Genomic DNA, 18,046 nt, shown 5'->3' with positions numbered 1-18,046 from the left:
TCACCTTTCATTAAATCCCTCCTCCATTTCAGCAGCATCAGCTGATGGTATGTCACCAGGTGATTGCAAATAACAAGGGTCATTAGACTTCCCACTGTTGGTGCCTGAAACTCTTGCTCCACGTGAATCAGAAGTGCTACCTGACTGAGGTTCCTCATCGTCCTCATTGCCAGGATGTTCTATCATCCACATGGCCAGAACTGTAATGTTCTGGGCATCTGCTTCACCTCTTGCACCTGACAGAAAAAAAAAAAAAAAAAAAAGAAAACCACCTTTCTATATAGTAGACATTCATGCTGTAGAATGCTCTTCTCTAACTACTTTTGGGGACAATTAAATGTTTTATCAAACTTGATAGCTATGTAAAAATAAACTCCAATAAATTCATGATCTTTGTAATGTTGTGAGTACTCCCTAAAACTGGTGCAGATGTACCAATGGGGAAAATTACATGCTTTCTCATCCTGTGCAATTCTGGAGCATATTCTCCAAAAAAGTTTCTGTAAGAGATTTCACCAAAAGATTCTATCTACCTACTGTGACTGAAAAAGATTCAAGTGATGTTCTAGCAGCCAAGTGAGTCTGCTTTTATGAACTAGCCCAGCTAAGTATTAAGAGATTCTTCACATTACCTTACTAAATTAGAAAACATAATAACAAAGTTCATTTAAAAGAATAAAGGTTCAAGAATATCAAAGGAACTAATGAAAAAATGTAAAGGAAGGAGGTATAGTGGCAAACTATATTATAAGGAAGTAATTATCAAAATAATCTGGGTACTGGAAAAGTAATAGATAATAATAAGTAATTAGATCAGCAGAGCAGAGTAAACACATTGAATTTACACCAATAAATAACTGGGGTAACATTGTGTTTGACAAGCATGAAGATTTCTTCAGTTTTAGGGATAAGAATTCATTATTTCATTTTAAAAAATTTGTTGGGAAAGCTGGAAGGCATTCTGGAAGAAATTGGGCACAGAAAAATGTCTTACAAGATTAAGGTCAAAATGGATACATGATCTAAAGGGAGATACAAAAAAAATAGAAAAACAAAGAACATATTACCTATCAGACTTATGGATAGGTGAACAATTTATGAATAAAAAGACACAGGGAGAGTATACTGATATATAAAATGGATAATTTTGATTACATTAAATTAAAAAAGTTTTGTAAAAATAAAACCAATATTGCCAAGATCAGAAGAAAAGTAGAAAATTGGGGGATATGGAGGGGAGGAGGAGGGACGACACATGGGGATGGAATTTTAAAAACAATTTTTCAGATGAAGGTCTTATAATGTTGTCAAATATATAAAGAATTTGTCAAATGGTCAAAGGATATGAACAGGCAGTTTTCTGATAAAGATATCAAAACAATTTATAGTTATATGAAAAAACGATCTAAATCATTATTGATTAGAGAAATACAAATTAAAACAATTTTTAAATATTATTGTATATACCTATGAGATTGGCTAAAATGACAGAAAATGAAAGCACTGGACATGATGTGGAAAAATTGGGAAGCTAATTTAATTTGTGGAACTGTGAACTGATTTAACCATTTTGGAGAGGAATCTAGAATTATGCCCAAAGACTTATTTAACTGCCTATAATTTCCTTTAACTCAGAAATAGTACTATTAAGTCTTTTCCCTAGAATGATTAGCAAAAAAAGAAGAGGACCTATATGTTCTAAAATAGTAGCAGCTCTCTTTATGGTGGCAAAGGACTGGAAATTGCAGGGTACTCATCAATTGGGGAATGGCTAAACAAGCTGTACAAGCTGTGATATATGACCATGATGGAAAAACTATTATGATTCAAGAAGTGATGAACTCACTGATTTTGGAAAAAACTTACATGAAATAATAAAGAATGAAATGAGCAAAATCAAGCACACTGTAGAAAGCAATAGCATTTTTTTAAAAGAACAACTTTGAGTGACTAAACCATTTTATATACAAATTAATTATAAAGAACCTAGATAAAGAAAAATGATATTTGCCTCTACCTAAAGAACTGATAAAGAACTCTGTGTGTGTGTGTGTGTGTGTGTGTGTGTGTATGTGTGTGTGTGTGTGTGATGACAGTCTGCTCTAGGTTAAGAGGGAGAGGAGAAAAAAGATAAAAAGTGAAGAGCAGATCTGTGTAGAAAGAATATAAAAAGAAGTATAGAAAACAGAATAGCTTTGAAAACAAGTAGTACTTATAAAAATGAGTATAGCACACATGGTTTTTCAAAAGTAAACTGTGAAAGATAAATGCATGATTTTATAATGAATCTTTTTAGGTTGTGCAGTGTAGATGGAAATGTTTTCGCAATTCAGACTATCTGTTTTACCTGTGGCTTCCATAGCTTTTGCAATCTGCCGAAGAGAGAATCCCATTTCTAGCAATGGCACTGCAATAGCTGGTGGAGGAGGGGAAGTTGAAAGTCTGCTACTTGGATCAGATAAAGCTAAAAAGAAATGAGGACCTTGAGAGTTATTAAAATAACAACCACTTGTGTAACTGTGATAAAGTGGCATAGAAAATCACATATAAATACCAAAGATCTGATTTATATAATTTCTGTTGAAACTTCTTACAGTATCACAAAATTTGAGTCTGCAAGAAATCTCTATGACCTACTTAGTCTACTTCCAGGTAAAAAATGTAAGCTCCTTGCTGGCAGGGCAGAGACAAGTTTATTTTTTATGTATTTTTAGCTCAAGCACAGCACATAGAAGTTTCTTTACAAATGATTTTTAATTGGCCAGGTAGTTCTACTTAATAGAAAGATTTTTCTTACACATCAAGCTTAAATTTGCCTCTATAATCTGTCTGTTGCTCCAAAGGAGGTTAATTCATTCAATTTTCAAATTTTACCCTGAGGCCTATGTTTGCAGATTGGGAAGGGCCTCATCTGCACCACTATCTTAAGGTGATTCTTGCCAAGCTTCATTTTACAAACTGGGTATCATTTTTAATCACTTGTACATTTAAGTAGTACAATAAACATCATTTGTCACAACATGCTTTTCTTGAATTATATTATATATCTATTTTTACAATATGCTATAAAACATTAATACTCTCAGATTATTACTGGGGCCCTATATAATGGGATAACTTATCCCATTATAAATGGCATAAAAATAGATTGCTTTTGTCTGTTTTGTCTGCTTTCATGTTCCATATCTCTTTTTCAGTCAATCTATCAGCTCTCAGTGTTATCATTATTGCCTACATCTAAGCAGACTCCATTTCTCAAGTCCTCTTCTTTGCTCAATCTATTGTTTCTAATCCACATTGTCCTGGAACTTTTACTAAAACAAAATTATTATGCCATTATTTCCAGTGGTTAAAACAGAAATCTCATTTATAAATCATGAAAACAAATTCCTACTCTTCACCATATAACAGTGTGAATTTTTTTAATATAATAGTGTTAATTAAAAAAAAAATATTGATGTCAATCGTCTCAAACCTGTTCGATTGGTAGGCCTTGCAGACTGTGAATCAGGGGAGGTCAGGCTTTGTCTCCTTCCAACTTCATCAGAAGGAGAGGTTGGCAATGAGGATATTGGTGGAGTCTGTGCCCGCCGAGTGGGAAGGACAGTGGTAGTTGGATAACTGGAGAACATTTGCCTTTTTAAAAGAACAATAATAATGTGACATGTTTAGTCTAATTATAAAAGTCACAAGTTCCTTTGTAAAAAATACAGTTTGTAGTATATAGTAAATATAAATAGTAAAGATCAAATACCCCCCATCCTAAATCTATATGACAGTTGAGAGCAATGAGGAACAGAAATGAGGTAACTGCATACCAGCAGAGAAGACATGAACTAAAATAAAAAGCTCAACACATCCCATTTTTTGCCTACTTTTTGTCCAATTCCATTTAATTAGTATAAAACTAAAATTTAAACTTTTAATCTTAGCACTGCTACTAGTAGGAAAATGAGATTACAGAGAAAGGACTTAAGATATGTGAATACAACTGTGCACAAATTAGTGCACAAAACAGACATTATTTTAATGTCTACAGATATTTTTGATATAAGGAAAAAAGATGAAACAGAAAGTTTAAGTCAAAGCATTTTGCCAATAGAAAGGCATATAAAGGTAAAATGCCCTTAATTCTCTTTAACTGCAAGGGGCAGAGGTGGATAGAGGATAGGATCTGAAGTCAGGAAGATCTGAATTAAAACACAGTCTTACTGGCTATGTGATCCCACTAAATCCACATGATAACTGTATAGGCCAAGGAGAATGTTCCATCATTTGGCCCAGGCTCATATAGCTAATGCATCTCAGATGAGCTCTCTCACTACCTGAGTCATTCTTTATTCTTTTCTCACTGATTCTATTAGATTCTCCACATCTCTTCCAAATTTCTTTTTTTCTCTTTAAAACCCTAGTTCCATCTCTTTTCTTTTATACTCTTAGAAAACGATCTCACTTTTTACTTTGCTGAGAAAGTTGTGGGCATTAGATCTGAACTTCCTTGGTTTCTCTCCCCATGCTAAATTGCTCAAAAGTCCACACTTTTGCTCTTCTGCTACCACCCAGTTCCCAGGAAAAAGATGCTATTGATTTTTCCACCCCAAAGCTCCACTGGACACAAATTCTAAGTATTTAAAAACAAAACTCATTTTCCCTCAAAATCCCTCTGCTTCCTGATGTATTTGTCTGACAGTAAAAGTACTCTCCAAGTCATCTAGACTCATCTTCAACTCCTTTTCTCTCATATTATGTATCCCACTTGAAACACTTCTACAAAATGATTTTTTTAATGAAACACATAAGAACTCCTGTTATTTCTATTTATACAATCTCTCTCATAGTCAACAAGCATTTAAGTGTCTACTATGTGCTAAGCATCTGTACTACTAACCAATGAAGATACTTCAGGCTCTCAACTCTCCTGAGATGAATACAGAGCTTCCTGTCTGATCTTTCTACTTTCAAACTATCCTTTCTTTAACCCTTCCTTTCATCCCAAACCAAGTCATCTTTCTTAAGAGAGATCAAGAAAATGAGGACTGAATCACTAAATCCAGCAATCAAGAATTCATTGATAACTTTGAAGAGGAAAGCTTCAATTAAATAGTGGGGTTTGTCGGAAACCAGATTGCAGGTTTAGGAAGAAAGTGAGAAAAGAGTCAGGTCGGTGGTTCTTGGGGGGTGTATGTATAAAGGAGGGAAGGAGTCAGTAGAGAGGAAAGATTAAAGATTTAGAGGTAGAGTAGGGATTATAACTAAGGTAAAAATTTGCTGGGGAAGACAGCAGTGGATGGGATCAAAGGAGTTTGTCTTGGCAGGGATAAAGGATACCTCTCTCTACTAGACAAGAGATTTTAGAGTGACATGAAATGAGGACTAAAAAAGGTGACAGACTTCTTGCTTCCTTATTTTTATATTTCCAAAGCTTAGCAAGTTCCTGATACATACTAAGTGTTTAATAATGTTTTGATATTTACTCAATCACACCATTAAATCTTAAGTACCTCAAAATTAAATTTTATCTTTAAGCTGTTTTTATAATCCCAGAACAAGGATAGAGAATAGACTTGTGATTTCTCTGATACAGGCAACTTCTAGGTGAGCAAGCTCCCTCTACCTTTTTTGCAGCTCTGAGCTGCCTAAAATAATGAAATATTAAATGCTATTCCACATACTACACAGGTAGTATATGTCAAAAGGTGGGATTTGAACACAAGCCTTCCTGGCTCCAAGACTGACTTTTTATTCACTACATCTCAGCTATACTTGAACAATGCAGCTAATTAATAAATGTTTAAATTGGATTGAATAACATTTGAAAAAAAAAAATCACAACTTCTGGATCTCAGTTTCCCCAACTATAAAATGAAGAAAGCAGAAGGATACTAGACCAACTCTAAAATATAATCTTAGGACTGAAATTTTTTAATTCTATAATTTAGAATTTAGCTAAATATACTTTTCCAAGAGAAAATAACCCACATGTTCAGAAAAAGTGTCTCCACACTATATATTACAAGTTATATTTTCTACCTGAGAAGACTAAGTGGCATAACCCCTGGTGACTCAGAGGCAGGTACCGTCTCAGTATCAGTTACTGGGGTGGTCGCTGTAGTTGTATCTTCCAAAGAACTGCTCATAAAGGATGTTGTACTAGAAGCTGAAGGACTAGTGGTAACTGGTGTCTGTGCCTGTTGTGTCTGTTCACATTCTTCTATTTGCTGATCAACTTCTAGAAAATAAGTATTTAACAAAAGACATGAGGAAACAATATTTTCAAAAGTGACAACGAGCAGAAGAAATAGCAGATAACTTCAAACTGTATGGTGTTGAAAAGTTCTTAATATACCACTTAAATAAAAGTATAAAACATCAATAAATATTCATAGACAAATGCATGAATCTTTTAAAACTACAGCTCATATTCTATACAATGCATACATTAATGGATAAAATACTTCATAATATTATACTGGCTCTTTAAAAGGAGTTTTTCTTCAATAAAATCATCTAGCTTTTTGCTTGAGCTGGTAGATGTTTTAAAGATATCTGACAACTATATTTGACTATGTTTCCAGGCATTCTTAGTCAGTCTTGCATTGTAGTCTACAAATCAAAAGTGAAGATATATAAAGATCATATGACTGTAAAAACTAATCTGAATCTCCATATTCTACACAGAAATTAAGGCGTTTCAATGCTTTCAATCTTTTTGCTATTTCCCCCCCATCGTCTAAGCAAGGGGAGATTATGAACTCAATCCCCCCTCTATGCCCATCCTCCAAGGCTGGAATGCATTCCTTCTGAGCTCACCTCCATCTCAAAGAATCCCTCTCTTCTTTCAAGACTCATGCTTGTTGACTGATGAACAGTGTGTGGCTTATTAAAACTAAAATAACCTTTGTCATATCAACAGGGATGTTCTATGATGAATAATTTCAATGGAGTTGCTATGTCACCATTACAAAATCAAGTAGCATATGGTACCAACTGAAACTATTAGTGTGGCATTCTGGAAAAAGCACTGAAATTGGCATAAGGAGACCCCCTGATTTCTAGTTTTGACTGTCACCAAGTAGGAATGTAACCTTGCATGTAACTGACTTCCTCTCTCTTGGCTTCAGTTTCACCATCTGTAAAATGAAGGTGCTAGATTAGATTTCTAAAGTCCTGTCCCATCTCTAAAACCTAGGAATATGTACAGAAAGCTCTCCCCACATATTTCCTTACGTTATAATCTCAAATCTATGAGACTCAGTATTATTTTATAATTCATCTTCTAAAGCAGGGGTCCTCAAACTTTTTAAATAGGGGGCCAGTTCACTGTCCCTCAGACTGTTGGAGGGGCGGACTATAGTAAAAACAAAAACTTTGATTTATGGGCCTTTAAATAAAGAAACTTCATAGCCCTGGGTGAGGGGAATAAATGTCCTCAGCTGCCACATCTGGCCCGCAGGCCATAGTTTGAGGACTCCTGTAGTGATAGATGACAATCTATTAAAGTACTATTCTGTTTTAATATGTTACAGTCAATGGAACTAAATCTATATTAAATTCAATTAAACAACAATGGTGCTTTCTGTAGCACAAAATTTTATCTTGTCCTAATAATATGTATTTAAATTTTTTCTAAATAGTTATAATTTGGGTTCTACTTCTGACTTTGCCTTAGACAAAGTCACAACTATTCCAAATCTCAGTTTCTCATTTGAGAAATGGCAATCAACAATACAGTGCTGTTGTAAGGATGACATAAGATAACATGTAAAAATGCTCTGAATATTGTTAACTCTATAAATGAGGTGGTAATTCTTGTAGTACAAAAGAAACAAAGAATAGCAGTTCAAATACCTTTTTTGGGGGGAAAAAATTAACAGAAGACTACAGGAAAAAATGATTATTTTAGTGATAACAATTTGTATAATTATAAATAAATTACAAAAGGGCACTACTACTATTACTACTACTACTAGAAAGAGAAAATATACCTTGTTTGATTTTGCCACCAAACTGGTCTTCCAAAAGACCATGGACTACTAATTTGTAGATCATAGCTTGAGCTCTTTCCAAATCTGCCAGTCCTAAAGCTCTCTTGATGGGAGAACGCATGACTGCTCTTTTCACCATATGTCTCATCAAGAATTGCAGAGCTGCACGCATTTCAACATCTTCATGAACAACTGGAGAACTTGCACAATCTGAGTTGTGACCATTTTCAGCTAGAACTTTTGGTATCAATAACAACTCAGCATACTTACTGCAACTAAGAAGTGCACTAAGTGATTTCATAGCACCAAGATAGAGGTAAGACAATTGTACAGCTCTTATTTCTGATTGACCAATATCATGATTTTTGGAAGTATGTTCATGGTTTTTTCGTTTTCCTTCTACTACTTGGTGCTGTGACTCGGTATTTTGTGCTGTTGAATCTACAGAAAATGAAGCTATTTCATTTTCTGACTTGGAGTTTGTAGCGCCATGACTTTTGACATCATCAGAACTTAAGCTTGTTCTTCCATCTATAGAAGCATCACCCTCTGTTTTCTGTTCAATGTCCACTTTCTCCTCCGATTCATGTCGATGTTTTTTCTCATGTCTCTTGGTACTCTGTTTGCCCATATCTTCATGAATGCCAGTCAGATAAGTGAGATCCAGCATCACAGAGGCTGTCAATCCACGAAATCTTGCAACATCAAAAGGCAGCGGTTCACAGGGCTCCAGATTATACAATGGAGTATCACTAGGCGACCAAAAAGTTGGGAAGCTTTAATAAAGATCAGAATGACACAGGAAGAAGCAAGTGAGGGATAGACAGGAGGAAAGTACAGGAAATAATATAGACAAAAATAATGCATATAATAGAGAATAATTTAAATGAACTAGAAGTTTTTAAAATTTCATGGGAACAGGGAAAGAAATCAGAATATGATCAGAAAAGGGAAATGTAATGCTGAATGCAAAGGCAATGAGACATGCACATGCTTTCAACAGTGAATATATATTATTAAGTAATGCACCTTTATTTAGAATGCTCATCTAACATAACTAATTTATTCTTTTTGTAAAGGTTCATTACCAACTTTACAGAAAAGTATTTCATTTTAAAATTCACTTTTTTCATTATAAAGCTTTTTTTATTCTCACCATTTATAAGATTCCTAAATTTTAAATATCTCATAAGAACTTAATGCAATGTCAAATTTGAGAATATTTAACTCCACAAAATTTTTCTTCCAAGATTCATTTCCAAGGTTTTACTGATTTAGGCATTATGTCAAATTAACAGTACACAAAGGGATGTTAGGTGCGCATTTCACATCTCAATTACATATAGCAATAGGTAAAATGATAAACTGAACAATGATTATTATCACTTATTATTTCAATCAACTAAATATTTTTTAAATGGAGTCTTTCAAAGTAAGAGATTATGTGAAGAGCAAATATCTGTCATCAATAGGTTATAAAAAAGATGATTAAAACAATTTCATTTTATTAAAGGTTTTCCTAAACACCATTGCAAGATAAGCATAAAATTTAAAGGGAAATCAAACAAAACAAACATTAAAACTATACAGTCTAAACACTATCAAGTGAAATACAGCCTACTGTAGTGAAAAAGCACTGGCTTTAGAGCCAGAAGAGAACTCTTAGCTTCAAATCCTGTCTCTTGAACTTACTGGTTATGTAATTCTAATCAAAGTCACTCAAATTCTTTATAAGTTAAATTTCCCCATCTGTAAAATGGAGATAATACCGCCTTAGTAGCTACCTCACTGGGTAGTAGGCAAAGTTCAAATGAGGTATAATAGACAGCTCTGTTAACACCCTTTAGGTGATAATCCATTGTTGTTGTTAATATTAGTTGTTGTCAAAGTTAGGAGGTAATAATATTCATAAGTGATTCAATTATCATTATGAATAGATTCAATTATCAAGTAGAGAGCTATAAAAAATAAGTTTATAATGAAATTCCCTCAATAACAAAGCTCAAGGTAGCTTAAAAATCTCTTTTGAGCATAGGACTCATATGTAAAACATATTCAGTCTTTTAAAAATCACATATATGTACATCTGGGTCTATTTATTACCATAATTATTATTATAATGGTTAATAATTCTACAGATTGTATCATTTTCATTTCTACACCAAATATTTCTTCAGTGAGATATAATTACACATGTAAAACATCAATTTGATTGTTTATGTTAATAAAAGCAAGATAAAGCAAAAATAAGTGAAAATCACAAACAATTCAAAAGCTAAATTCAAATTTTCCCATTCCTCAAATTCAAGGACCAGTTATAATTATTATATATCATTATTATTAATATATTATGAGTTATAATGTAATTGACAAATCGGTGTTCTCCTACCTCTCCCCTTTCTTTTTCATATCTGGACTTTAGAATGAAACATAAGAAATGATCAAAAAGTAAATGACCAAAATAAATATTAGAAATGAGATTAAATCTTAAACTACTTACCCCATTCAAGAAAAGTGCCTGAAACTAAGATGGCAATTCTAAAAATACACACATATATATCTATATTTCCAACTATCCTCAGATCACAAATATGATCACCAAAAATCACAGAATAACAAAACCATTTTTAAAAGGAAAACCCTCAGTATCCCATTTAAAATAGAGACTACTTATTTCCTATAGCTGACACCTTGTTTAATAACTCAAAGTTTAGTTGAATATATCATACCTGACAGTAATTTCTGCTTCATCCCATTGGACCTTGGCAGACGTACTACCTTCTTTGACCACACCAAGCAGGGTGGCGTGACGCCCAGTCTGCTTGTGCACACAGCGCCCGCCAACTCTCAGACCGGCATCCACTCCACCTATCACTGCAAGCACAGGCCACACCTCTACGCAGAGTGTCTTCAACTGCAGCTCAGAGAGGTCAGCAAGACCGTGCCTACTATGTTTACCTTTCTCTTCTTCCTTGTTCTCTTTTTCCTCTCTCATCTCATTCTCCTCTCGGCTTTGAACTGAGCGGCTTTTCTTTAGTTTTTGACCAGTTTCTTTAATGCACATCTTAATTTTATGTAATCTTTCCATCATTTTCTTGTTTATGCAATGTGTCCAACGATCTGTCCGGTGAAGGATACGGATAAGCTGAATAGTGGCCTCAGCAAGCACTGCAGCTACAGGACTACATATAGGATCTCCAGGAAGCAAGTCTCTGGGTGTACCTCGCATCTGCATATCACAGATTTTCACCTAAAAGAAAAAGAAAAAAAGAGAGAAGCTGGTCAGCTGTCAAATTAACAATAGCCATTAAAACTAGTAATTGTTTTGCCATTCCAAAACATTAAGTATGTTGTTGAACCAAAGCTATAATTATGAGTTTTAATCTTGAATATTCACTTGAGCCAAAGCATCAAGTTTACCACTGGAGTTTAAGAGATCATATCAGATTTGCCAGTGAGATTTCATGTTCTTTAGATCAGGGCTTCTTAAGCTTTTTCCACTTGCCCTTTTTCACCTGAAGTTTTTATGTGACCCTGGATACAGAAGTATATAAAATAGATGTACAAATCAAACATTTACTGAAAATAAATCAACATTTAGCAATTTCCACATTCAATTATGAGATCTCACATGGGTTTGTGAAGCATAATTTAAGAAGCTGGGCTCTAGATAAAAGGTTTTTAATATTTGTGTCACAGGTTCCTTTGCCCTCTGATGAGGTCTTTCAGAGTTCTTTCACAATATGTTTTTAAATGATTGAAGTGAATGATTAGTTTTAATTAGAAATTAATAAAAATAAGAGTGAAATATTTTCCTATCCAAGTTAAAAAAACAATTCCCTGAAATCTATTTCTGTGGACCTTGGGTTATGATTCCCTGTTCTCCAGTGAAAGATAGGAGAGGCTTCTGGGAAGAGTAGGTTGTAAATTCAAGCTCTCCAGATATTCCCCACAAACAAAACAAATTTGCACCTCAGGGTGAACACAGACTGGTGAAAAATCAACAGCACTTGGGGCACAACAGGAGCCCTCCTAGTACAACCCAAGAAGATACAAAAAAAGCCTCCAGGCCAGGGATTAACCCATGTGAAATACAAATATTTCCAGCTAGCTCCACAAAAACACAATGCAGGGACCCTTGGAGCTAGCTGGATCTGGCTGGAGCCTCATCAGGAACCACAGAAATTTGTACAGGGTTACAAAATTAGTAAACAGTGGAAGCAGGATTTTGAATTCACCTAGTCTTGACTCCAAGGCCAAAACTCTATTCATTATGCCAACTCCCTGCTAAGCTAGATTAATACCTGAAATATACCTCTAAAGTTCACTAAATAGAAATAAATATTTCTGATGTGTAACTCTAGGTTATGTAGACTCTAGTTCACTAGTTTTTGGAATATAGTAAACTAATATATTCAAGTATACATTCTAGTATACCCAAATATCAGAATGTCATAAAAAACTAAAGTAATAGGAATTGAATGCTCTTTTTTCCTCCCTCAAGGCCAATTTCATGGCCAAATATCCATTAAAAAGTTACCTCTTATCATGGAAAGTTGACCTTCAATTTTACTACCATAAGAATTTCCTATCTAATTTTGGACTGAGGGAAAAAGAGGCTTCCTGTTCATTCTTATGACATTATGCTTCTACTTAGGAATAGTAGAATAATACCATGATTTTAGCCTGTTCCAAAAGTCATCCACATAATCTGAAGTATGCATTCAATTATTTTCATGTTAGGTTTTGTGTGTGTGTGTGTATGCTTCTATACAATAAAGTTTAAATAAAATCTTTAAAAATCTGAACACTAATACCAAATTAAGCCCATGAATGTTCAAGATAGAGCAAAGGTTTTTTTTTTTTTCTCCAAGACACTACAAGGAACTTCATACTTCATATTTCTTCCCAAATTTCCAAAGACTTTAATTCTAACAAACATTAGTCACCGCAAGATAAAAGAAATCATTTACCTTGCAGAGATGACAAAAAACCTAAATAAATGGGATAAGAGAAATCAAATACTATTTCATAAATAGTTAAAAATTCATATCTCCCTCAGGCAACAAAATCCTCTTCTTTGAACAGTAACATAACCTTAAGCCTCCCATTCAGAAAGCATGTCACTGGAAATCAGAAAGAGAACTGCAATCCAAGTCAGAAAACTTCAGGTTCAAGTCCCAGAGAAAACCCTGACTAGCTATTCTGGGGCAGCATGATGACACAATAGATAAAGCACTAGGCCTAGAGACAGAAATAGCACCTAATTTCCTAGGACTGTCAAAAAGATTAAAAGAAATAATAATTTTAAAGGGCTTAACATAATGCCTAGCACTTAGTGCTATGTAAACGTTAGCTGTCATCGTCATCACCAACATATGACCTTTAAGACATCACTTAAAATTTCAGGTATCTGATCAGTAGGGCAGCTAGATGTAGCACTGGATAGAGTGCCAGTAAGTTAGGAAGAAAGATCTGAGTTCAAATTCAGCCTCAGATATTTACTAGCTATGTGATTCTCAGCAAGTAATGTAAGCTTGTTTGTCTGAGTTTCCTCATCTGTAAAAAGAGCTGAAGAAGGAAATTGCAAACTACTCCAGTATCTTGGCAAAGAAAACTCCAAATGGGGTCACAAAGAGTTGTACATGACTCAAACAACTGGACAACAATCAAATCTATAAAATGGACGATGTTATTCTACAATATCTCACAGTGGGTCTGTGAGAATCAAATTTAAATCAATGTGAAATACTTTGTAACCATTAAGTATTTTATACATGCCCAGCCACAATACTTAACAAATGATCAGCAAAGAAAAAATTGACAAAGATATTCTGTAGAGTGAGTCATAACATAAGTTCAAGAAAAAGTAATGATACAGTATAAACTACAAAATGAAAATTAAAACAGAACCATGAAGTGCTATCAATGACTGTTCAAATTCTATCCCTGGCCTAAGCCTACGTTTAAATGCTCTGTGAATAATTCAATATTTAATCAGCATCCAAAACAGCATTTTTCATTTTTCATTTTATGGTTCTCTAATGGTTATGGATTTCATATTTGTGCATGAACCATTTCTTCCCAAAAAATTACTTATAAATTAAGTATTTTAGAAAGAGGATTCATTGTTTCAACATGCTAGGGAGAATGTATAATGAACTGAAAAGAACCTTTTTAAAATGGCACTTTAGTAATCAAAGAATAAATACTACTCCCCGCCCCCCCCCCAAAAAAAAAACACTTTAAAAAACTACTTCATTTTATTTACTGCATGAGAATCTAGGTATTTAAGTTTTCATTTTTCCATCAAATATAACAGAATATGAGTAAGCAAAAAAAGTATTTAAGTGCTGTCACTAATATACAAAAATCTCTGGTCTCAAGGAATAAAAAATGAAAACAACTCAAAGGGAAATAGTAGCCAGAGAAGGGAAGGGCATTGTGAACCAGGAAGTCACAGGGAGCCACTTGACAACCAACAGATTATCATTTCCAAGAAAGCTAGTACTGATTTGATAATTGATCCCAGAGCTAGAAGGGAAAAATTGGGAGGTAGGAGAGAGAAGAAAATATTTACAGATTTGCAAATTACATCAGAAATAAGTGACAACCAAACCCAGCAATTAATTTTCCTTAGTACAAACATACAATTTAAAAATACCTTTTCTCCAGGATTGCTGCTATAGAACATTACACAAGGATATAACTCAGCTGCATCCACATCTTCAAAAGCTAGCTTCGGTTCCTAGATTTAAGCATGGATGATGAAAAAAAAAAAAAAAAAAGAAAAGAAAAATTAAAGAATAAAACAATATAGTTTCTACCTTAAAAGTTCTCTAGGTAATATTGTAGGAATATTCTATAGACTGCCTAAATGAATGGAAAGGAAGATGCTTACTTCATAAAGATCACAAAACTGGCACCAAGACAAGATACAATAATGATATTTAGGGAATTCAACTAGAATGTCTGCTAGATATTCATTCTGAAAAACAGAGGATATCTTATAAAATTATTTGCTTCTTCTCTTAATAACCTTTACCTTTCAGCACGTAGAAACAGCAATGAAATTAAATCTTAAACTAAATTTTGTAATGATCAAGAGAAAAGAATTGGTAAAGTTAAAAGAATAAGAACCATTCAGAAAATGTGACCATGTCATAATAGTAAAATTAGAAAATTCAGGACACAGTCAGACACACAGCCTAAATTTTAGGAAGGTATATATTAAAATGTTCAGCAGGGGATAATGGGATAATCCCACAGGCAAAGATTCATGAAATAAGAATAGCAAATTCTCAAAATAAAATAGTGGCAATCACAAATCATCTCAGTAAAGATAAAGATGGGAACACTTAGAGAGACAATGTGACTAAAGTAAATTTTCTTGAATCAAGGTGAAATTTGTGAAAGTGGCTAGGCAATATAGGCAAGGATGTTAGGAGGGCCCATGAGCTTATCATTTGTGCAAGTCTGCATGTTCTGTTATCTTCCCAATTGCTACAAACAGCGTAAATGTTGTTATCTGTATGTTCTTCAGGTATTATGGTCTGGATATAAATGTGTATGCTGCATAAGGTACAGGGGAAAAAGCTGTGATGAAAAGATGTAACCTAAATCAAAAGATATTTATATCCCCAAAAACACTCTCTGAGTCACTGTCTCACCCCTAAAAGCTTGTCAGTGTTAGAGAACATAAGACTATGACATGAAATACAATGAAAGAAGGCTTTGTAAATTGTTCATAATCAAAAAAAAAAAAAAAAAGGAAAAGAGTTCTTGGTTTGAGTTGATGGTATAATTTTAATAAACAACAAAGAACTACTACTCAATTATTTTAATTCAATATTTCCAACAAGAAAAATAATCTTTGAACTAGACATAACAAAAAAAAAAAAACAGGGAAGGGTAGGGAATGAAACTACAAGGAATAAGCCAACACCTAGTGGATTTAAATGAGTTCAAGTTTCTTGTCGTGATAAATTATATCCCAAACTTTTCTAAGAATCTATGTCACTGCTTAAAATTATCATCAATAATTTTGAAGAAATTGTATGGATCAAGGGAAGTAACAGGATAAGGACAATTATTAACTCAATTTTCTAAAAGGGGAAAGATGAGACTTCTACAAACCATATATTATCACCAAGTTTTATGATGATCTCTAGGATAATTCTAGAAGAAACAATAAAATGGATTGAGTATCCAGAAAGTGAAATTATAACAACTAGAAGAAAACATAATAAACTAACTACAATTCCTTTTCTGGATTGGGTTGCTAGATCAACATATTCAACATCTACAACAAATATTGCAGACATGTATTTGGATTTCAGCAAGTTAAGACTAAGTTACTTATTCTTGTGGACAAGCTGAAAAAAATAGGGAAGAAATGATTATGAAATTAGATAGATTAATAGCTAGTTAAACAACAGTATCCAAAGCATTATCTGGTAGATGTCAAGCAAGATGGGATGCTCTAGTGGTTTATAGCAGGATAGTGTCATTGATCCTGTTATATTTTAATAAAAACATGGGACTGGCATAGTTTCACATCTGACACAAAACTGAGAAAGATAGCTCTTATTTTAAACAAGTCCTTCAAAGACTCTAAAGGTGGACTAAGAAATAAACATGTGAAATCCTACACATAGGCTGAAAAAAGTAAACTGCACAGGAAAAGAAGACCATCACCTAACTTCAAAGGCTCAAGATTTCAATGAGATAATCTCTAAGGTCTTTTGTTAGCTCAATGAATTGAGAATGTGATATCTGACCCCCCCCTCCCAAAAAGACTATTTGGAATTTAGGTTTCATTAATACAGGTACAGTGTCCAGGACAAAGGAGGACTATCAAGAATAGTCCAGGACTATCTTAAGCAGTCCATCTTAATTTCTACTCACATCTTATTAAAAAGCTTGAGTTTACTGAATCCTGCCATACTCTGTGCTGGTCATTCCACATATGGATTACTGCATTCATTAGGTTTGCCACATTTAAGAGGAACATTCACAAACTTGAGAGGAAGGTCACCTATCTGGGGAGAAGATTTGAGGGCATAGTATCTGAATAACAGTTTAAGGAACTAGAGATGTTTGTCTAAAAAAGCTTTCAGGAGAGGACAATAGATATTTTAAAATATCTGAAGGGCTGCCTTCTGGAAACAGGATTAGATTTATTCTATGTAGCTCCATAGGGCAGAACTAGGAAAAAGAAGTTACTGACAATTCAATCCCTAACAGTTCAAGCAGTCCATAAACAGAATGGACAATGTTTGAAATACTATATTCTCTGCCCCTAGACATATTCAAGCAACAATTGGATTATAACCTATTAGAGAAGCAGTAGAAAGAATTCCTACAATATGTAGAAGTCTGATCAGATGACCTCTAAGGTCCTTTCCAACTCTAAAATTCTAAAACACTCTGCAATTTTATGAAATAATATTTTCCTTATAAAATTCACAATAAGAATTCATGCAAATCCACCACATAAAAGTAACTACAACCAGTTCTTGATTATATTTCTAAATGGGAAAATTCCACAAGTGATAATTTAAGCTTTGTTTTCAACAACTTTTAATAAATGGAATTATACAACCTCTTCTTTTTTGCTCCCTGTTCTCTAGTGTAGATACTAATAAGTACTGTAATAAGAAAAGGAAACAGTAAGAAGAGGAGAATCAAAAATAGAATAGATAATCTATAAACTGGAGATCAGCCCTAAAATAAACAAGTAGAATATACACTAAAACATAAAAAACATGAATTTTATAAACGAATTTCAGTACCTCTCCATTTTTACCAAAGGAAATTGTTCTGGCTTCCATATCCAATACACAAGTAATAAAATCTCCTTGAGTAAAACTGGACAACGTCAAAGTCTGTTCTCCATTATGGTACAGGTTACCACTGTAGGCTCTATACAACCACATATCTGAGGTAGTGCGGTGGTTAAAATCATGTACTGGCCATCGAGAAACTCCAACACATGTACCTTCATTACCACGGTTTTCCTTTACAATGTAAAACTAAAATAAAACCAATAATTTTCATTA

At 33.8% G+C, this 18,046-nt stretch overlaps 1 protein-coding gene across 1 annotated transcript in view; it reads right to left on the bottom strand.

Annotated features, from left to right (window-relative positions):
* The window catches only part of HERC1 (HECT and RLD domain containing E3 ubiquitin protein ligase family member 1), a 187,947-nt gene that overhangs the window by 61,403 nt on the left and 108,498 nt on the right, over positions 1–18,046 (bottom strand). Inside the window, exons 35-42 of the mRNA XM_051980891.1 lie at positions 17,780–18,019; positions 14,650–14,733; positions 10,715–11,235; positions 7,986–8,761; positions 6,031–6,229; positions 3,476–3,636; positions 2,348–2,464; positions 5–236 (exon numbers count right to left, since the gene is read on the bottom strand). Coding sequence (XP_051836851.1) covers positions 5–236; positions 2,348–2,464; positions 3,476–3,636; positions 6,031–6,229; positions 7,986–8,761; positions 10,715–11,235; positions 14,650–14,733; positions 17,780–18,019 — 2,330 coding nt within the window. The remainder of the gene's footprint in view (positions 1–4; positions 237–2,347; positions 2,465–3,475; positions 3,637–6,030; positions 6,230–7,985; positions 8,762–10,714; positions 11,236–14,649; positions 14,734–17,779; positions 18,020–18,046) is intronic.

This window comes from Antechinus flavipes, chromosome 2 (genome assembly GCF_016432865.1).
Source record: "Antechinus flavipes isolate AdamAnt ecotype Samford, QLD, Australia chromosome 2, AdamAnt_v2, whole genome shotgun sequence".
Taxonomy (NCBI): Eukaryota; Metazoa; Chordata; class Mammalia; order Dasyuromorphia; family Dasyuridae; genus Antechinus; species Antechinus flavipes.
Note: the sequence above shows the minus strand (reverse complement) of the source record. Positions and strands in the feature narration are given on the sequence as shown.